The following is a 21,916-nucleotide window of genomic DNA, read 5'->3' on the forward strand; positions in this document are numbered from 1 at the left end:
CTTGTGGATCAAGAGGTAGAGCTCTCAGTTACTTCTCCAGCACCATGTCTGCCTGTGTGCGGCCATGCTTCTTCCTGCCGTGACCATAATGGACTAATCCTCTGAAACTGTACGCCAGCTCCATGTTTTCCTTTACAAGAGTTGCTGTGGTCACGGTGTCTCCTCACAGCCATAAACCCCTAACTAAGGCACTAAGACTTGTCCTTTTAAGAGACAAAGCTGTCGACAGACAGCCTTTAGGACAAAACTGGCAGATTAATCATTCTCCACAAAACAAACTAACCAGGGGCTAGAGCAATGGTGCAGAAGGTCAATTCAGGCACTGCCACCAGGCCTGACAAGCTGAGTTTAATCCCTGACCGTGGGGTGGAAGGAGAGACAGGATTCTTGCAAGTTGTCCCCTGATGTCTACATGCACATCACGGCCCATTTTCTAGGCTAGTTACCCTTGCTTAGTCAATCCTACTTCATAAAAACTATAAACATGCCGGGCGGTGGTGGCGCACGCCTTTAATCCCAGCACTCGGGAGGCAGAGCCAGGCGGATCTCTGTGAGTTCGAGGCCAGCCTGGACTACCAAGTGAGTCCCAGGAAAGGCGCAAAGCTACACAGAGAAACCCTGTCTCGAAAAACCAAAAAAAAAAACAAACCTATAAACACAAAGTTATTAAACATTTTCAACATCAATTTTGTCACCAATAAAATACAGGTAATACTTCAGGCTCTTCTGAACGCTGTAAGTAACGCATTTCAGAGTCTGCATAGAGCAGACCCGACTAAACAGCAACCATAGCAATGATAGCAGGGACAGCAGTGGGAGGGATTTGAGTCCCCGCTTGACACAAGTCACTCTCTTCCCAAAGAGTTCCATCTCATCATTGACTCTGAAAGATGAGCCTCAAAAAGACAATATGGAGCACTTTCTTTCTCACTACAGATACTATGTAGTTCCACCAAAGCAACCCAAGGTCAAAGGTTTTCTTTCACAGCTTCATCACACTGTTGACTCACTAAAAATATACTGAACATAGTCTGTCAGGATTATTAAAACTAAAACTGTATCTCCAGCCAGGTATGGTAGCACACACCTTTAATCCCAGCCCTCAGGAGGCAGAGGCAGGCAGATTTCTGTGAGTTCCAGGCAAATCCAAACCACACAGTAAGTTTCAGGACAGTCAGAGCTACACAGTGAGATCCTGTCTCAAATGGCAACCACAAACAAGTATCTCCAGTTGTACTGAGAAAAAAAATAGCAAACTCTTAAACTACTTGTTTTTGAGATCCTATCTCAAGTAGCCCAGGCTTGCCTTGACCTCCCTTTGTAGCAGAGATGATCTTGAACTTCTGATCCTCCCGAGTACTGAGAATATCCAGTTTAAATTCTTATACTACGATAAGAAAGCAATACAGTACAGCATTCGAGTCAGTGAATATGAAATACTTTGACTTAAAATTGCAAGGGACCATCCCAATTAATGTTATACCCAATATTTAACTATTTGCCTCTTTTTCCAACAGCACATGTAGCCAGAATACTGTCAGGTACTCTGCTGAAAGAGACAGTGAAAGAGAGGGATCCTTAATACCATTTAAGAAAAAGAGTACCCAGTTCAAACAAGGAATATTCAGGGTTTAAATAATGATGGAAGAAAACAAAAACAAAAACAAAAACAAACGGCCTGGCAGTGTTGACTGAGTCAATGTGGTGCTCTCAGAAGTAACAAGTGTCCTCCTAGGTGTCGGCCACAGAAGTTATTCACCTTGTCAAAGTTCTTCAAGCAACACACTTGAAATTTCTGTATTTTTCCCCATCTATCAGGCAAGTGTTAAAACTGTTTACATAAAAAACATAGCCAGGTGTAGTAGTACATCCTAAACCTCAGTACTCAGGAAGCTGAGGCAGGATCCTAAGTTCAAGGCCATCCACAGAAGCATAAAGTTTAAGGACAGTAAGGCCTTGGTTCAAAACAAAACAAAACCAAGCCCAAGAACTAGTCAGTCAGTGGCCTAGCACAAGCAAGGCCCTGGGTTTGCTCCACAACTGTTTAAAAAAAATAATCAACAAAACCAGCAATAACAACAAAACCTATACATACTTCTGAGTCTAGTCAAATCAAAATTTTAGTTCCTATCCAATTTAATGTGAACTTGAAGGTTAGGATTTTTAAGGTCTATATATGTATCTAAATTATTATACACTTGTGTGCCTAAAGCAAGATAATCAGTAAAGGGAAAATTAAACTCCAACTGTAACAAGTTCCAGAGCAATTAATTAGAATTGTCTGAGGCTAGTCCACCTGAGTGCAAGAAACATAATTATATGTTACTAATTAATAAGTTATAGCTATCCATTATTTGAAAACATTTGTTAAAGTTGTTATAAATGCTTATTTTTTAATGAATGATTTATTTTCAGACAGGGCCTCACTATGTATCTCTGGCTGGCCTGGAACTTGCTATGTAGACCAGCCTGCTTCTGCCTCCTGAGTGCTGGGATTAAAGGTGTATACCTCCGCCGGGCGGTGGTGGCACACGCCTTTAATCCCAGCACTCGGGAGGCAGAGCCAAGCGGATCTCTGTGAGTTCGAGGCCAGCCTGGACTACCAAGTGAGTCCCAGGAAAGGCACAAAGCTACACAGAGAAACCCTGTCTGGGGGGGGGGGGGGGAGGTGTATACCTCCATGTCTAGCTAAATTTATGTTTAAAGACAGGAAACGGAGCTATTTCATCCATCCATATGACTGCTATCATTAGTATAGTTCTCTGCTCGTATATAATACTATCCATACTGTAAGTGAGCATAATCAGTAGCCATGTTAGTGTAACTGACTACAGAATGAGACCCTGTCTCAAAAACAAAACAAACATTATTTTAGCCAGGTGTAGTAGCACATGGTTTTAATTCTAGGTGCTTGGGAGGCAAAAGCTGGCACACTTCTGAGTCTGAAGTCAGCTTAGCCTACAAAGGGAGTTCTAGGACAGCCAGCGCTACCAAGGGGGACCTTGTCTCATAAACAAAACAAAACCGAACCTGTTCTTGTACATGTTTATTGGGGGTGGGGGGTCAGAGGACACCCTGGAAGCTGGTCACTCTCTTCTATGGTATGTGTTCAGCTCAAAGACTCAGGCATCACGTTTGGCAGCAAGCAGTACCTGCAGCCACTGAGCCCTGTTACCTGCCCTTTATTCACAATTTCAACCCGATGGAAATGTAATGCAAAAACTCAGAGTTCTCACACTTATTTCTGAATTTAAAAAATTTGTAATTTTGCCAGGTGTAGCACTGGAGAGGCAGAGGCAGGTGGATCTCTGTGAATTGAGGCCAGTCTGGCCTACATATGAGTTCCAGAACAGCTAGAACTACATAATAAAGATCTTATCTCAAAAATAAACTACTAAGCATCTCTCCAGCCCCGCTCACACTTACTTCTTTTCATACATTTAAAACTTTCCTTAAGATGATAATGCTTTAAAAGCCAATTTGGGGGCTGGAGAGATGGCTCAAGGTTAAAGAACACTGGCTGCTCTTCCAGAGGACTCAAGTTTGGTTCTCAGCATCCACATGGCAGCTCACAACCATCTGCAACTCCAGCTCAGGGGATCTGATACCTTCTTCTGACCTCTGCAGGTACCAGGCACCAAGTGGTACACACACATACATACATACAGACAGACAGACAGACATAAAAATAAAATAAATCTGAAACAAACAAAACTAACTTGGATCTTTCCACTAGTTTTTAATATTTCCATGCCAAAAATATTCAAGTGATAAAGTAACTAGATAGTGCTTTTGAATCATTTTCCTCAGTGTATTTTATCAGAAAGCAGGGGTCCTATCTATTTTCACCTCCTACAGTGGAAGAACTGTCTGAAACCAGACAGAGATCCAACCTTGCCTCCTATTAGGAGTGACTGAGTGGCTTGGGCCAGGTCCCTTAACTAAGAAATGTATACAACATGGAAGTCTCAGGAGAGGATTAGTTAAAATAGTGTATATGCAACCTTCACCTAACATCTAGTAACCATCCGCACTCTAACTACTGACCACCAATCTATTAGACTAACATAATACAGCCATTTAATATTAGAGAAGGAAAAATTTGAATAACTCAACAAAAACAAAACACAATTCCCTAAGTTAACTCCATGCCAGAAACATAAAGCTTTAGAATTCTTTAGGACCTTAACATAAAGAGCTAAGAAAGCACAGTACAATTTTGCTAAAATAAAATAGAATTAAGAGCAATTTACTCAGAAAAATCTTCCCTGGTTCTTCATCTAACAAAAAGCCTAAGCTGCTTTACAACTTTACCGTGTCCTTCCAGGATGTGAATTCAACTTTCTCCTCTCTCCATCACACTACCTCCTATTTGCCCTCTCCACTGTCCCTTCTGGAATGGCCGTTCTCTCCACCTCCACTTGTGCCTCAGCTGTCAACTAGACCTTTAGGTCGTCTGACTCCATGCTCCTTAAGAGCAAAGAGCATTGTACCATCGACACAGTCGTAATTCTAATATTAAATCTTATCCATAGTAAGGGCACACACATCCCTGGTGTTTAGATAGTAAAACACTAACTGAAGGTCATCATAAGGGGCATTTTCATCTATGATGTATACACACCTCATCCCCTAGGGTAGAACTCAGGGTCTTCCTATGTATGTTATGTTACAAATGCTGAGCAAGCACTTTATCACTGTTACACCCCCAGCCCACATCATTTCACTTTCACTTCATCAAAAAATTGAGAGGCGTTGACATAACAAGCTCATCATTGGCCTATGATCATCACTATGACAAGTGTGGAACACAGAGTTCCAGGTTCCAGGCTATACTGCTGTCATTGCCTGCTTTCTTTTCATTTTTTGAGTGTGTGGGTTCACCTCATGTATCTATCTATCCCAGAGTGGTCTTGTGCTCACTGTGTAGCTATGAATGACTTTAAACTTCAGCTCCACCTCCTGAGTGCTGTGATTACAGGCTTGCACACCTTGCTTACATGGTACTGGCGATGGAACCCAGGTCCTAAAGCCAGATAGGTAAGCACTCTACTAACTGAGCTACACTCCAGGCCCCTCCAGCTATTTTCAATAGAAGATAACCTTGCTTTCAAGATTCATACTTAGTGCATAGAAGATAAAATATAATTAAAAAAAATTGTGAGCCAGGTGGTTGTGGAACACACTTTTAATCCAGCACTCAGGAGGCAGAGGCAGGTGGATCTCTGAGTTTGAGGCCAGCTTGGCCTACAAAGTGAGTTCCAGGACAAACAGAACTGTTACACAGAGAAACCCTGTCTCAAAAAAAAAAAAAAAAAAAAAGTGAGACACTGGTCAAAACTACAACTGCAATACTTACAAAAACACAGACTTATTTGGCTAGGAGAAAACCATACGTTCAAATGAAGGCCTGAGCTGGGGAGATGGCTCAGTGGGTAGAGCACTTGATGTACAGGCCTGAAGACCTGAGTTCAGATCCCCTAAATCCACATCAAGAACGATGTGGTAGTCCCATCTATAAATTCAGTGCTCCTACAGTGAGAGGCCGAGACAAGAAAACTTCCAGAAGCTCATGGGGGTAGTAGGCTGCTCTACACAGCAGCAAAGGAGATCCTGCTTCAAGAACCAATACCCAACATTGACCTGTGACCTCCACACACAGAGGCATGCACATATACACACCCACAAGAAACAAAGGCCGCATTGCTGGACTCACCCCAGTTTCTGTTAATTCTGCTTTTATATCCTTTTCCCTCTTCCAATTAGTGCCTGATACACTGCCAGCCCTTCTCTGTTATCTCAAATAATTCACACAGAAAAGTGCTCTGAATTGCTAAGTAGCTACTTTAGATGCTTGGATATAATTTTGAGCACTTAATTTAGGAATTGAGCAAACTATCCCTATCAATGTACTTTCTTCTGTAAAGTGACTGATAACTTAGGCCCCTCAAATATGGGTTCTCTGAAGACCCTTGTCACTCAAAAGGCAATTTAAAATAATCTGTTTAGACCACTAAATTAAATTAAATTAGTGTCACCTAATTCAGCTTCTTCTTTATATAGAACTTGATTCTAGCAAAGTTAGTTTTCTAGGAATTTACATAGCAACAATAATTTAAATTGAGGCTCATGACCCCAAACAATGCTAAATTTGCTGCCCATTATACAATTTTTTAAATTAACTAATTTGTTTAGGGCTTCTTTTGTGTGTGTGACAGGTTCTCACTATGTAGCTCTGGCTGTCCCAGAGCTCACTATGCAGACCAGGCTGACATCAGGTTCACAGAGATCCACCTGCCTCTGCCTCCCAAATTCTGAGATTAAAGGTGTTTAATATCATGTCCAGCATTTTAATCTCTTGAAGCAGACATTGCTATTTTCAAGTAAGACCTGCTCAGATGAAATTACCCGGTTTTTTTGTTGTTGTTTTTGTTACCCATGCAGCAAAATCAAGGATTAGAAGTTGGTTCTTTCTCGGTCTGGTGCCCTATTTCAGTGGTTAAGAATGGCTCAGTGCTCTTCCCAAGGACTCTTGTTCAATTTCCAGCACCCAAGTCTGTCTGTCTCTCTCTCTCTCTCTCTCTCTCTCTCTCTCTCTCTCTCTCTCTCTCTCTCTCTCTCTCACACACACACACACACACACACACACGAACAATTAAGGTTTTTTTTTAAAAAAAAAAACAAAAACAAAAAACAAAGTTGGTTCTTTCTTGCAGTTTATGTTATTGAAAAGCAAGTTCCAAAAAATTAACGTTTGTTGTTGTTTTTTGAGACAGGGTTTCTCTGTGTAGCCCTGGCAGTCTTAGAACTCTCTGTAGATCCACCTACCTCTGCCTCCAAAGTGCTGGAATTACCACCTGGCCCCAAAATGAGCTTTTAAGGGCAAGCACAGCTATGTGAACTGCACAGAAACCAGTGAATTTGTAGTCATTTACAACAAACTCTAAAATCAAGCCAGTGACTCAAGAGATAGTGATTCCAAACTCATTACCAACTCCTCAGCTAGAACACAGTAAGGGCTGAACTCCTTGTGCAACGGCCGTGAACAGTTCAAGGGTAAACTTTTTAAATAAGAAACAAAAAAATACAATGAATGTACAGGAACCATTTAATGTTCTGGAAATGTTCACAGAATTTCACTAGTTTGCACAATTAAAATTGTTTAAAAATAAAACTACCTTAACATGGATCACAATGAATAACCCAACTTCAGCTGGTAAAATATGTAATCTGAAAGTACTCTCTCTGGGAAACCGTCATAAAGATGCCCTTCTGGAATGCATGTGGAACCTAGCAACCACTTTTAAAGTTGCATTTGCCCTTATCTCTCTCTCCCTCTTTACTTTCCCACTCAAGACCTAAATATCTTTAAGAATCAGGTTATTTAGTCCAGCTCTTTCCCACTGACCAAATCTTTGAGTGGTAGGTACCTCCACTGTTAACTACATGAATCACCCAGTTTTTTGCTTTTTAAAGAAAAAAGGAAGAAAACCACCACACACCGGAATTTTGCTTTAAAAAAGTTAGTTGTGGTGGGGGTAGTGGGAGAGTGGGAGAGGGGAAAGGGGGAGAGGGAGAAACAGGAGGGAGGGAGGGAGAAAGGGAGAGTGTACTTTTGGGCCTTACTCTTCAGAATTCACTTACAAGGTAAAATTTCAGTGTCCATCATTTACTTACACAAGCAAAAGGGTATAAATGAACTCAGTATTTTTACTTTCTCCTCCGCCACATCCCTACCGCCGGATGATCATGTCCTGTCCTATACATGCTCACAGTTTCCAAGAAGGCTAGAAAAGGTATGTTTGGGACCCATAGACAATTTCCTTCCACTAAGATAAAAAGGTTTAAAAAAAAAAAAATCGGTCTGATGTGGCGAGCCACGGGAAACGGACAAACAGGGGATAGAGAGCAACAGAAAGGAGAAAGCCATCCCGGAACCGGAGCCCCTGGGAGCGCGCGCTCCTCCTCCCACTCCAGCTCACGGAAACCGGAGAACTTAAACCAGGTAACAACGCCCCAGCAACCTCAGGCGACACGGGCTGCTAAAGCTAGGGTTCCAGGCCCCTCAGGGGTGTGACCGGGGGGGGGACAGACCGGTAGTGACAAACTCCGGGTGCCGCCAAGGACGGAGCGGCGCTCCGGTCACCCCGGCCTCAGCTCGGGTGGGTGGGGCAGGCCGGGGCGGCCCGCGGCCCGGCAGGGGCGAGTGACCCGCTCACTTTTGAAGAAGCGCAGCGCCAGGCCGTACAGCTCCTCCAGGCCGAAGCCCCAGTGCTGCTCCATGCGCCGCGCCTCCTCGGCCGCGCCCTCGGCCGCCGCCTCCCCGGGCTCCGGCGGCTGCCCCGCGGCGTCTGAGCCCCGGCCGGCCGCGGGGGGCGAGGACGGCGGCGGCGGCGGCGGCAGCGGAGCGCCCTCCGCGCCGGGCCGCTCCTCCGAGTCCGGGCTCAGCGTGAGGCCGTCGAGCGACACTTCGAGTTGCTCTACGTTCAGCGGCGCCGCCATCTCCGCTCGCAGCGCCTCCTCGGCGGGGACAGGCGGCGGCCACGTATCGACTTCCTGCTGACCTCTCACCTCCGCTCGCCGACACCGGAACTTCCGCTGCCGAGGCGGCTGGGGTGGGAAGGCGCCTGGTGCCCCGCCCCCGGGCGTCTGGGTCGCGCCCCTGCCGCGTCTTCCGCTCGCTCGGGGACCCCACGCCCCTCTCTTCTGCCCGGGCACTGGTCCCGCGGCGGCGTCCCCAGGGTTCCCGCGTGGATCGGGGGCGCGGGAGGGGATCGACACGCCGTGCTCCGGGCGGTGGCCGAGCGCACGTCCGACCCTGCAGGGGACGTCAGTGAAGAGTCGCTCCTGGCAGGGCTCTCTGCCCGCCAGTTTCTGTTCGTCTCCACGGAGACGCCGAGGAGATGCAGGGCAAATGGCAGTTTTTATTCCTAAGTAGAAAGCAGGGTTCTCCTCCCCCGGAGCGTTCGTTCTCACCCTCCCTTAACTGCGTTTGACTGCGCATTTGCTGTGTAGCTCAGGAGTCTGCCCTTGAACTCACTCTGTAACTCAACTCTAGCCTCCTGCTTCAACCTCCCAAGGGTTTTGACTCCAGGTGCACACCACTGGGACCAGCACTAAGGACCGTGTGAGGCCGAGTCATTCAGCTACCCGTGCCACAAAAGTGTAGGGCCAGAGGACAGAATCCGTGCAGTGTCGGGTACAGAAAGGACGAAGGTAGTTAAGGAGAAACAGTCTTGAGAGTACATAGCAGTCTCTTTTCTGGGTTTTGGTGGGTTTTTTTTTTTGTTTTTGTTTTTGTTTTTTTTTGTTGTTGTTTTGTTTTGTTGGTTTGGTTTGGTTTGGTTTTGGCTTTTCAAGACAAGGTCTCTCTGGCTGTCCTAGAACTCAGATCCGCGTGCGTCCACCTCGAGTACTGGGATTAAAGGCGTGTGCCAGACTGGTTTTGTTTCTGAGACAGGGTCCAGAGCTACATGACTCTGGCTGTCCTGGAACTCACTATGTAGACCAGACTAGACTGGCCTTGAACCTAGAGATCCACCTGTCTCTGCCCACCCAGAGTGTTGGCGTTGAAGGTGTGCCCGACCTTTTTTTGTTTTGTTTGTTCCTTGGCAGAGTCTCCCAATCACTAAAAGTGAAAAATTGTAAGCTTTTCCTGTATCATACACTGGACAAGCACTCCAGCCTAATAAGAATGTTGTATTGAGTGAATGACTGAATGAAGGCACACTTCAATTACATGCAGTATCAGTTCAGGTCAACACTGACATTTAAAGACTACCTTGTGTATCAGGTACTGTGGAAAATACAAAGGTGAGTAGTTGTGGTGTCCAACCCCAAGGCATCATGGTCCAGGAGGTGAGCCCATGCCAGAGCACTGTAGTAGGACCAGGCTGCTGGAAGGTATTACTGCCTCTGACTCTGAGCAGGTTTCCTAACTTGTTTCCTGCCTTGTAAGATGGAAATAAGAAGGTCCTCCACCTCTTGGTTGAGAAGACTGGACTCATGAACCTATCTGATATAAAATTAATCACTCTCGTGACTGTAGGCCTAACACTGGTGCTTACTGATACTAGCTGGTGCTAAGAAGAGGTTCTGAGACGTGTTCCAAGTTCACAGCCATTCCTGTCCCTTGTGACAAGACACTGTCCAGGCTGTTATCTCTCACAGGTTATATAAAATGAGAGATTGAGGATGTTATCTGTCCGGTCACTTCTCTCAGCCTGTTTCTGCACTATCACTACATTACCACATACTGGGTGGCTTATAAATAACAGTCCTTTGTTTCTCACAGTTCTGACGGCTAAGAAGTTCAAGATCAAGACACTGGCTGTTTAGAAGGCTGGTTGTTGTGTAATAGTTTCCTCCAAGATTAAAACAGTCCATCCTGCAGGAAGCTCCTTAAGCAGGAAGGTGAACAACTCAGAACAGCTTCCGAAGTCCCGGAAACTGACCAGATTCACGAGGCCCCTCCCTGCCCGAGTATACAGTTAAAGCTGAAATACCCCTCAGATCTAGAGAGCTGTGCTGTAAAGTGTCAGACAAACCAACCTGCCAAGAAAACCAGCCGTCCTGCCTGGAAGAGGTTTAGACCAACTGAGGCACCTGGAGGGACCCTCTTCCACCTGCTGGGCTGCCCACGGGCTGTGCAGTGTGCTGCAGGATGCTGTCTTTGTGAGCTGTCACCCGTGCTGGGGTGGGCCTTGGTGATACAGCTGTCTTTGAGTCGTTTCTGCCCCGTATTCCTGTAAGTAACTTCAATAAAACTTACGGTTCACCAAGTTGGACTTTGGTGGTAGCCGTACTTTGTCTGCCATGGGCTCCAATCAGGGGTGAGTAGACCTGTGTGGTGCATCTTCCCAGGAAAGGCTTTGTCACACAACATTGGTAAGGGCCCACTTTCTGCTCCCCAGGCATCCAGGTCTTGCTATATTCTCTCATGGTAGGAGGAGCAGGGCAGCTCTTTGGGGCCTCTAATGAAGGATGATTATTTTATGCGGGTGATACCCTTGTGACCAATCACCTCCCCAACTCTCTTCCTTATAGTGCCATTACATCAGGTTAGATTTTAACATGAATTTGGGGGGACATGACATTCAGTCTGCAACACCACAGCGGTGTGTGTGTGTGTGTGTGTGTGTGTGTGTGTGTGTTTATACAGAAGAAGAGGCTGGACACTGCAGCAAACAGCTGTCATTCCAGCATGTGGAGATGAAGGTCGAAGGATCGAGAGTTTAAGGCTCAGCGGTTGAGAGGTCTTCCAGAGGACCTGGGTTCAATTCCCAGCACCCACATGGCAGCTCACACTGTCCGTAACTACGGTTCCAGGGCTTCTGACACCCTCACATAGACCTACATGGAAGCAAAATAGCAATGCACATAAACTATAAATTGAACAACAACAACAACAAACCCTTTAAGATCATCCTCTGCTACAAACTGAATTTAAGGCCAGCCTGGGCTCCCTGAAACATATACGCCCACACCCACCCACACCCACACGCCCACACCCACACCCCACACCCCACACCCCACACCCCACACCCCACACCACGCCGCTACCTCTGTATCTAGAAGAGGCAGAACTCGTTTCTTCTCTGGCTTTATCGTGCAGTGTTAGTAGGTTTAGGTTTTCTCTTCAAAAGTGTTCCAGAAGCTCTACAAGGTGAGCGATAAGATGGAATTTCCAGTGGCTGGCACCATTCCTCTCTGCCCGCGTGCACAGAACTTCCTCTCTCTCTTATATTTGAGACAGCTTTCTTAGTATCTCAAACTGGCCTCACACTCACTGTGTAGCCCAAGCTGGTCTCAAACTTAGGCAATCCTCCTGCCTCAGCCTGCTGAGTGCTGATGTTACAGGTGCGTGCTACCACACCGCACTTGGCGTTTGTCCCCTCCCTCCCTCTTTTTCCCCCCTCCCTTCCTCCCTGCTTGCTTTCTGAGACAGAGTCACATGTAGCCCAGTCTGGTCTAAAATTGCTATTTACTGAAGCATGCATTGAACTATTACTTTAATCATTTGCGCATGACAGGGAGCATGCCAGGGTCAGGGAACAACTTGTTCTCTCTTTCCGCCGTGTGGGGCTTAGTGATGCAACTTAGGTTCTCAGGCCTGCAGCATATCCTCTACCCACTGGCCCGTCTCACTGGCCCAGCACTCAACACTAGATCCTCTTCCCTCGACCTCCCGAGTATTGGATTGCAGAAAGTGTTTTAAAAATTCCGTTTTTCTCTTTTTGGAAACAAGGTCTCATTTACCTTATCCAGGATGGCTTCAAACTTCTGGGGTCAAGTCATCGTCCTGCCTCTGCCTCCCCAGTAGCAGGGACAACAGATGTGTATCACTCCACTTGGCTCAAAACATTCTTTTTGGCCCAGCTTTTAATCCCAGCACTGGGGAGGCAGAGGAGGCGGATCTCTGTGAGTTCGAGGCCAGCCTGGTCTGCATAGTGAGACCGGATCTCAGACAAATAGCAAAAACAAAATCACAAAAGGAAGAGGAAGAAGGAAGGGAGGAGAGGGGAAGCGAAGGTGAGGAGGAGGTGTAAAGGCTTCTTTTCTGGGGAGCCACTCAAGACAGTCCAAGGCCCAAACTTAAGCTTCAAGGTTCTTCTGCGCCACCTGCTGCCCAGCAGCGGTACTGCTGCCGTCAGCTGGGCAGAATGGGGCTGTGGCTACTCCATCCACTCCTAGTGGGAGAAGAGGGGGAAGCTGGCAAGGGGAGGTGAAGCACTGTGCTGTGGACATGCCTGGGAGCCAGACAAGCACAGTCAAGGGCTGGTCGGCCCCAGGTAGTATTCTACAGAGGATGAAAATTTTCTTTTTTCTTTCTTTTTTTTTTCTCCGGAGCAGAGGACCGAACCCAGGGCCTTGTGCTTGCTAGGCAAGCGCTCTACCACTGAGCTAAATCCCCAACCCCTGGACAAAAATTTTCTAAATGTTCCTAATAAGAACTAAAGTTCAGCTGGGCGGTGGGGGCGAACACCTTTAATCCCAGTATTTGGGAGGCTGTGAGTTCAAGGCCAGCCTGGTCTACAGAGTGAGTTGCAGGACAGCCAGGGCTACACACAGAAACCCTGTCTTGAAAAAATAAATAAAAATTAAAAATTAAAAAAGAACTAAAGTTCAACAGGACATGGTCGTATGATTTAAGCTTCATTATATGTGTGTCTTCATGTGTATATGTGCACATGTATGTATCTGAGTGAGTGTGCAGACATGATCATGTGTATGTATTTGCATGTATGTATGTGTGCATATGTGTGTAGCATGCATAGGTATGAGTGAGGGGTGTACTCCGGGAAGCCAGAGAAGAGCATTGAGTACCCTCTTCTATCACTGTCTACCTTTCTCCTTTGAGACAGGGTCTAACACTGAAGCCCCAGTTCTTTCTGGATCATCCCCACAGCGCCCACAGCACCCACAGCAGTGCTGGAGCTGGGATTGTAGGAGTGCATGGCCACACACAGCTTTTTTGTTTCTTAAGACAAGTCTCACTGTGCAGCCCTGACTGGCCTGGAACTCTCTATGTAGACCAGACCAGGCTGGCCTTGAACTCACATGAACTCTGCCTTTGTCTGCACCCAAGTGCTGGGATTAAAGGTGTGTAACCACTATGTATGGTCCTTAGCTTTTTTTTTTTTTTTTAATGTGGTGCTGGAGTCACTGGAGTCCAAACTCTTACCCAATGAACCATCTCTCATGAATAAAGGCATTCTCTTTTTAGAAGTACTTGAAGTTAAGCCTAGAGCCTCAGACTTGTGAAGCAAGCACTCTTCCATTGGCTACTGTGACAGGCCTTTAATGAGAACACTCTTCAAGGGGCTCTGTCCTTGCGAGGCCAGGGTCTATACACAATGCACTTCTGACACGGTGCTAGGAGCTGGTCCTCTGTAAGAGGAAGTGCTCCTAACCCTTGAGTCATCTCTCCAGGCCCACACTTCATATTTTATCCAAGTCTGTCTTTTTACTATACATGTAATTTTTTTTGGCATAGGAGGTATTTTAACATAGGAAAATACAAAGAAACAATCCCATAGGGTTTTGCCACCGGAGAGCTTCCATCAATTATATTCCATCAATGCTGTTGAGGTGATTTTTGATGAGACGTCCAGCCAGCAGAGGTGGCAGCAGCTGAGAAACAGAGGCCACTCCTCTCTCTGCCTGGGGCTGCCCAGGAGAGGACACCATTAAAATCCCATCTCTTGGAGATTTTAATGCAGACAGCTCTCAGAACTGTGCAAAGATAGAGACTCAAAATATAGGAACTAGTGAGTGTTGTTCATAAGAGCCAAGTGACGTGCGTTGTGGAACATCTGTTCAGTGATGTTCTAATTGCTCTAAGGAGGCAGGGAGCCTGGAAAGTCTCCAAATACATGAAGGCACAGTGTGGCTTTATAGAATCATTCTTTTTGTTATTGTTGGGCTTCATTTTTTTGAATCAAGGTCTTGCTGTGTAGCCTGGCTGGCCTGGAATTCCACATGTAGCAGGTTCACTTCAAACTTCCTTCAATCCTTACACTGCAGTCTCTTCACTGCTGGGATTCCAGCTGTGTGCCAACACACCCAGGCTACAGGACGAACAGTTCTCTGGGGTTAAAACACTTACGCAGATTTAAGAGACAAGAAGATAAGGGATTGCGTGTGGCTGGGGAGATAGCTCAGTTGGCAAAATGATTGCATAAGGACCTGAATTTGGTCCTAGAACCATGTAAAAAGCCGGGTGTGGTGATGTACACTTGTAATCCCAGCCCTGGCTGAGGTGGAGACAAGAGGATTGGGGGGAGGTCACTGGCCGGCCAGCCTGGCCTAGTCAATAGGTCCCATGCTCCAGTGAGAGACCCTGCCTCAAAAAACAAATAAACAAACAAACAAAAAAACCAAGATGGATGGCTCCTGAGAAATGGCATCTGAAGTTGACCTCTGACCTCCACATATGCACATACACAGCAGATGGGACCGGTGAGGGAGGCTTGACCTGTTATTTCTACTGTACTATTTAATGTTGCTGTTTTTTTTTTTTTGAAACAGAATCTCACTGTGTAGTCCAGTAGTCCAGCTTGGCCTTGAACTCATGACCTGCTTGTCTCTACCTTCTGAGTACTGGGATTACAGGTCTACACCATGACTCTGGTGTTTGAGTGTTCTGATCTTATACACTCGTTCCTCAAATCCTTGCTGTCACTTTCTGTGGTTTCAAGTACTGGTGGTCAACTGCAGGCCAAAAATAGTAAATGGCAAGATTTCAAGAATAAATAATTCATAAGTTTTAAATTTCACACTGTTCTTAGTAGCAAGATGGAATATGCTCTCCGGTCAATCCGGCCAGGACATAATCGTTTGCTTGTAAGGCACTTAGCTCTCTCTGTTAGCAGAGTCCTGACACAGTAGGGCTGTGGTGAGTGGCACCTACATGGTAGCTAATGCTGTGTCTCAATACCTTCATCCTCACACAGGTATTGTTTCATCTATCATTGAAAGAAGAGTGAACATACCACACACAGTAAGACTGGGAGGGTACAGCTTTGTAACTTTGATTACAATATATTGTTATAATTGTTCTATATTTCTAGTTTATAAACTTTGTTACTAAAAAAAAAAAAAAACCTTGCAGGTAAATAAAAACATTACACACCAGAATTAACCAGACCCAGTGTTTGAACTATACAGTTAGAATTGGCATCTGAAATGGAAGCTGTGAAGTTTCATATGAAATTTTACACTTTTGCCCAGGAGATGGTGATGCACACTTTTAGTCCCAACACTCAGGAGGCAGAGGCAGGTGGATCTCTGTGAGTTCAAGGCCAGCCTGGGCTACAAATCAAATTCCAGAACAGCCAGAGCTGTTATACATAGAAACCGTGTCTTGAAAAAACAAAACAAAACAAAAATTCCACAGTTTTTGGTATTGAATATATTTTATTTACTTATCCACCACCAAAACCAAACACTCCATGATAGAATTAAAACTAGAAAATCAATTAGCTTTCTATCCTTCTTCATAACTCATGTCCATCACCAACATTTAGTTCCTCCTCAGCCCCTTATATTCAGCCTCTCTTGTTCTCTTCTGGTCATCACATGTCACATGTACATTTGTTTACATACACACATGTTTTACTAGTTAGAGTCTGCATATGAGAGAGAACATGGAGTGCTTTCTGAGATTGTGTGACCTTACATAATATTTTTATTTTTTTTTAGATTTATTTTATGTGTATGAGCGTTTGCCTGCATGTATGTATGTATGTATGTATGTATGTATGTATGTGTACCATGTGCATTCCCGGTGCCCTTAGAGGCCAGGAGCAGGGATTGGATCCTCTGGATTTGGAGCCACTGATGGTTGTGAGCTGCTATGTGGGTGCTGGGTACCAAACTCAGGTCCTGTGAAAGAGAACAAGTATTCTTTTTTCTTTTTAAAGATTTATTCCTTCATTTATTTATTTATTATATATACAGTATTTATTACATGTGTTCTATCTGTATGCCAGAAGAGGGCACCAGAACTCATTATAGATGGTTATGAGCTGCCATGTGGTTGCTGGGAATTGAACTCAGGACCTCTGGAAGAGTAGTCAGTGCTCTTAACCACTGAGCCATCTCTCCAGCCCGAGAACAAGTATTCTTAACCATCTCTCCATCTCCCAACCTTAAACAATATTGTATATTCTAAGTTTACCATTTTCCTATAAATTTTTAAACTTCATTTTTCTTTAGAGTTAAGTAATATTACATTTTATCTGTATCTATGTCTATATCTATCTATCATCTATCTATATTTTTCTTTTATCCATTCATCTGTTGATGGCCAATTAGGTTGATTCCAATTATTTGCTTTAGTGAACAAAGTAAATATAATTGTTGTCATTATAACGTTCTATTTGTATGACTCTTTTAATCCCTTCCACTGGAGCCGGGGAGATGGCTGAAATGGTAAAGGCCCTTGCCAGAAAGCTAAACAAGCTCATTGGATTTCTGGGGCCCACAAGTGGGAAAGGACCCATTCCTTGGAGCTGTGCCTTTCCTTCCACAATTCCACGCCAGGGCATCCCTCTCAATCCCCCACACTGAATAAACAAATATAATTTAATCCCTTCTGCTGTGGGATGTTCTGTATGGCAAATGTGTTGCTAATTAGTCAATAAATAAAACACTGATTGGCCATTGGCTAGGCAGGAAGTGTAGGCGGGACAAGGAGGAGAATAAAGCTGGGAAGTGGAAGGCTGAGTCAGAGAGACACTGCCAGCCGCCAAGATGACAAACAGCATGTGAAGATACCAGTAAGCCACGAGCCATGTGGCAAGGTATAGATTAATGGAAATGGATTAATTTAAGCTGTAAGAACAGTTAGCAAGAAGCCTGCCACGGCCATACAGTTTGTAACCAATATAAGTCTCTGTGTTTACTTGGTCGGGTCTGAGCGGCTGTGGGACTGGCAGGTGAGAGAGATTTGCCCTGACCATGGGCCAGGCAGGAAAACTTAAGCTACACCCTTCCCCACTCCCTTTGGGTTTTTTGTTTTTGTTTTTGTTTTTTTCCTAGACAGGCTTTCTTTCTTCATCTTTTTTTCCCCCTTCTTCCAGGCTTTTTTTTTTTTTCCCCATACAGACTTTTTTTGAACATAAAAACAGGTTATAGTTCAAAAGTCCAGGGTTATTTGAAACTGGAAAATATTTTCTCTGTAGAAAATAGTAAAAATGATAACATTTCCCAATAAGCCCTTTTAAGCCAAATAATAGCTGAATTATACATATAAATACTGATTAGATTCTGGGATACAGAAGAAACCTGTCTTCATCTGTTCAGAGAGCTATGTTTTACTTAAGTTGTGTAAGTGAGATTCCTGTTCATCTTCCCCTTCACTGTTTGATTTATGGCAGACATTTTTCTATAGGCTAATCCATAGTTTAAAAAGATTTTAGCCTCCTCTCCTAGAAGTACAGCCAGCATATTCTTTTATCAGCTTGATATGGTTATCATTTTTTGTTGTTGTTGTTGTTACAACAAATCCCTGAAGTTGGCACTTTATTTAAAAAGGGAGTATGTGTGGTATGGGGTGTGGGGTGTGGGGTATGGGATATGGGGTGTGGGGTACAGGGTACAGGGTGTGGGGTATGGGGTAGGGAGTAGGGGGTATGGGGTATAGGGTATGGGGTATGGGGTATGGGGTACTCAGTGCACAGTTTTGGAAGCTGAAAGTCCAGAATCAGTGGTCCTGAATGTCTGGCCTCTGGTGAGAGCCCCTTTGGTGCTGTCTCCACATAGTGGGTGGCATCACATGCCAGTGCCAGGGACTCCATGGCAAGACAAGAAGACAGAGATGGGCAGGGGACTGATCTTGCTTTTTTTTTTTTTTTTAATGTATTATTCCCTGGAGAAAACATTCATTCAACAAATGTTTGAGCACTTTTCACAAATTCAAGTGCAATAATGCCAGCACTTGAGATACTGAGACAGTAGAATTACCATGAGTTTAAAGCCAGACAGGGCTGCAGAATAAGCTCCTATCAAAACAAAGAAAAAAGAGGTGATATTTACTGGGATATTTACTCCTTCCTCAATGTCCCCAGCTGTACACCCAGACTAGGCTGGCCTTCAACTGGAGATCCTTCTGTCTTGTCCCCTGAATGCGACTCCGCCTTGAACTCCCCATGATCTGCCTGCCGCTGTCTCCCGAATGCTGGGACTAAAGGTGTGCCCCGCCGCCGCGCCTCGACAAACACCTGGCTTCTTATCTTTTGTCAGAGTCTACGGCTGCCATACCTCCTGCTGCCTGACACATGTTCGATGCTGAATAAACATTTGTTGTGGTTTAAGCAAACATGATATTCAGGTCATTTTCCTCCAGAGAACATTTCCTAAAGCCTCTTTGTCAAGCAGATCATTTTTCAGTAGCTTTTTTTACTAACTCAAGGAAACTCATCCATCCAAAAGCGTATTTACACAGTGACTTTGGACGTGTCCTGATGGTGATATAAAAGAGAAACATGGGGAAAGCGCCTAATAGAACTGTGAATATTGGAGCATGACCCCTCTGAGCACAGTGAAGAGGAGATACTTGCCTTTCTCCATGGAAGAAGCATCGAGGAAACCTCTGCCACGGATGTATGCGGATAGCAGTGAGTGGCGTGTTTGTGGGTGTCGCTTGAGTTTTGTTTTTCTGTTTGGGTTCTGTGGTGCTAGGAATGAAACCCAGCTTCACCCACTCTCGGCAAGTGCTGTACCACTGTACCCTAGCCCAGAGATACGATCTTCTAAATTATAAACAAATTCTAAGGAAAAAAATTAGTTTATGCCGGGCGGTGGCGGCGCAAGCCTTTAATCCCAGCACTCGGGAGGCAGAGGCAGGTGGATCTCTGTGAGTTCGAGGCCAGCCTGGGCTACAGAGTGAGTTCCAGGAAAGGTGTAAAGCTACACAGAGAAACCCTGTCTCGGGAAAAAAAAAAAAAAAAATTAGTTTATATGGTTGACCCTTCACTGGAAATTTTAGTGTACATTAAGACCATGGTGGGTGAGCCTGCCGGTGCACCGTGGATCATCTGCCACCCCCGGGACTGAGCCACCGCAGAGGCTTCTGCCTCGAGGAAACACTCCCTGATTGTGCTAGGGGAACCGGGGAGAGCGGGAGGTTGCGGCTGGTCTGGCTGCTGTCTCCCTGCATATCTCCTAGCAGCAGGAGTCAGACGTCCAGGGAAATGTGGTGTGCAAGCCGAAGCCAGGCCAGCGTGTTGGCTGCCAGGTGTCAGACCTCAGGATTCCGGCTGAGGCAGATACGGAGGTGCTAACAGAGCCTCAGTTATAAAAGACCTCATAACAAGGACTGAAGGCACAGGCCACCAGGCTTCCCCTAGGCACAGTCTTGCGTGTCAAGTTGCATCTATTCATTTTTAAAAAGTGATATTGTTTTTGTAATTTTTTCTTCTTTCTTTCCACTTTCTTTTCTTTCATTTTATTTTAGACAAGGTCTCACCAGGCTGGCCTTGAACTGACTATGTAGCCAAAGATGACCTCACACGTGCTGGGCAAGCATTCTACCTACATCCCCAGCCAGCTCAGTCATTTGTAGTTTTGAGACAGGGTCTGCTACGTAGCTTTGGTGGACCTGGTACTCACAACATAGCCAGCCTGGCCTCAAACTCATAGCAATCCTCCTGCCTCAGCTTCCCGAGTGCTAGGATCAGAGGTATAAGCCATCATGCCCTGCTGCTTTCATCTTCTCTCCCCTTCTTCTTCCTCCTCTCCCTCCTCTTCCTCTTCTTCATCCTCATTCTTTTCTATAAATAGAGTCTCATTAGATTACCCAGAATGGCCTCCGACCCCTGGGCCCAAGGAATCTTCTTCCTTATACATCCTCCCCCACATCTTATCTATCTCTTACTTAGTTTTTGAGACGAAGTCTCCTAAGGTAGCTCAGACTGGACCCCAAATCTGAATCCTCTTTCTTCAGTCTCCTCAGTGTCTGAGGTTAGAGGCGTGCACCGCACACCTAGTTTAAACTCTTTTTTTAGAGCATATCATTGGATTTACCCCCACTTATGCCTTTAAAAAGTTTATTTTTAGTTTCAGGTTTTTTTTTTTTCTTTTTCTGGAGCTGAGGACCGAACCCAGGGCCTTGCACTTACTAAGCAAGCGCTCTACCACTGAGCTAAATCCCCAACCCCAAGTTTCAGTTTTTAATTATGTGTGTATAAGAGAGTATGGGCTTGTGTGTGTGTGTGTGTGTGTGTGTGTGTGAATGCAGTCCCTGCTGAGGTCAGAAGAGGGCATGGGATTCCCTGGAACTGGAGAATTAGTCAGTTGTCAGGTGCCTGATGTGAGAGCTAGGAATGAGCTCAAGTCCTCTTAACCACTAAGCCGTCTCTCCAGCCCCACAAATGCACTATCCACCCTGCGTGGCAGCTCACTCTTCATCTCACTTCTTGGAATAGTACATTAAAAAGCACAGTCTTGGGCTGGAGAAGTGGCTCAGAGGTCAAGAGCACTGGCTGCTCTTCCAGAGGTCCTGAGTTCAATTCCCAGCAACCACATGATAGCTCACAACCATCTGAAATGAGATCTAGTGCCCTCTTCTGGTGTGCAGACATACATACAGGTGGAACACTTAATAAAAAATGATTTATTAAAAAAAAAGAGAAAAAAGCCGGGTGGTGGTGGCACACACCTTTAATCCCAACACTCGGGAGGCAGAGCCAGGTGGATCTCTGTGAGTTTGAGCCCAGCCTGGGCTACAGAGTGAGTTCAGGAAAGGCGCAAAGCTACACAGAGAAACCCTGTCTCGAAAAACAAAACAAAACAAAAAAAAACAAAAACAAAAAAAAAAAAAAAAGAAAGAAAGAAAGAAAAGAAAAAAAAAGCACAGTCTCTTTGTGGAGTCTAAATACTCTTTGAATTAACATAGGCCAGTTTATTTTACCAAGTTTCCAAGAGGGCGCTTACACCCTGTGAAATATCCTGGCCAACAGCAGACAAGCATACGGACTCACCTAAGCAGAGAGGACTCCCAGACACACCTGGGAATGGGCGCAGGCCATGTCACAAAAGGTGGTTGTGCTGGATGGTTTAAAAAAAAATTCAGTGATGCCTGTTAGTGCGGGGGACCCATGTGAAGTTAAGAAGACTGTTATGGAGTCTCCTTAGGGCTTAGGAGACTTAGGGCTCAATGCCAACTGACCAGGGCCAAGTGTGAATGGGCAGCCATGGAGCAGGATGGAGGCAGTGGGTGGAGCACTACCAGAGGGAGCACCAACGGTCAAGGGGATTCTGATTAAACTGACCGAACTGGATTCTTGCTGAAGATGAAGAGACACCATCTGGTGGATGGAGAGAACTGAGTATCATTTTCTTCTGCTGTGACAAAATGCCTAAAAAAAAAAATCAGTTTATTAAAGAAAGTGACGTTTTAACCAGGCATGGT

General features: G+C 45.3%; 1 protein-coding gene and 1 long non-coding RNA gene across 6 annotated transcripts in view; one reads left to right on the plus strand and one right to left on the minus strand.

The window, feature by feature from the left end:
• The window catches only part of Acbd3 (acyl-CoA binding domain containing 3), a 31,723-nt gene extending 23,158 nt beyond the window's left edge, over positions 1-8,565 (minus strand). Inside the window, exon 1 of the mRNA XM_059281156.1 lies at positions 8,220-8,565. Within this exon, the coding sequence (XP_059137139.1) occupies positions 8,220-8,502 (283 nt within the window). The 5' untranslated portion in view covers positions 8,503-8,565. The remainder of the gene's footprint in view (positions 1-8,219) is intronic.
• LOC131925798 (uncharacterized) lies at positions 7,291-10,781 on the plus strand. 5 transcript variants are annotated; one of them, XR_009383350.1, is made up of 4 exons: positions 7,291-7,522; positions 7,776-8,005; positions 9,095-9,199; positions 10,295-10,781. It is a non-coding gene; the product is annotated as an uncharacterized LOC131925798 (long non-coding RNA). The 5 variants fall into 5 exon arrangements; XR_009383352.1 differs by lacking the exon at positions 9,095-9,199 and having other exon boundaries at positions 7,293-7,522; positions 10,278-10,781; XR_009383351.1 differs by lacking the exon at positions 9,095-9,199 and having other exon boundaries at positions 7,293-7,522.
• Positions 10,782-21,916: the final 11,135 nt, after the last annotated feature.

The sequence above is a fragment of the Peromyscus eremicus genome, chromosome 15 (genome assembly GCF_949786415.1).
Source record: "Peromyscus eremicus chromosome 15, PerEre_H2_v1, whole genome shotgun sequence".
Classification (NCBI taxonomy): Eukaryota; Metazoa; Chordata; class Mammalia; order Rodentia; family Cricetidae; genus Peromyscus; species Peromyscus eremicus.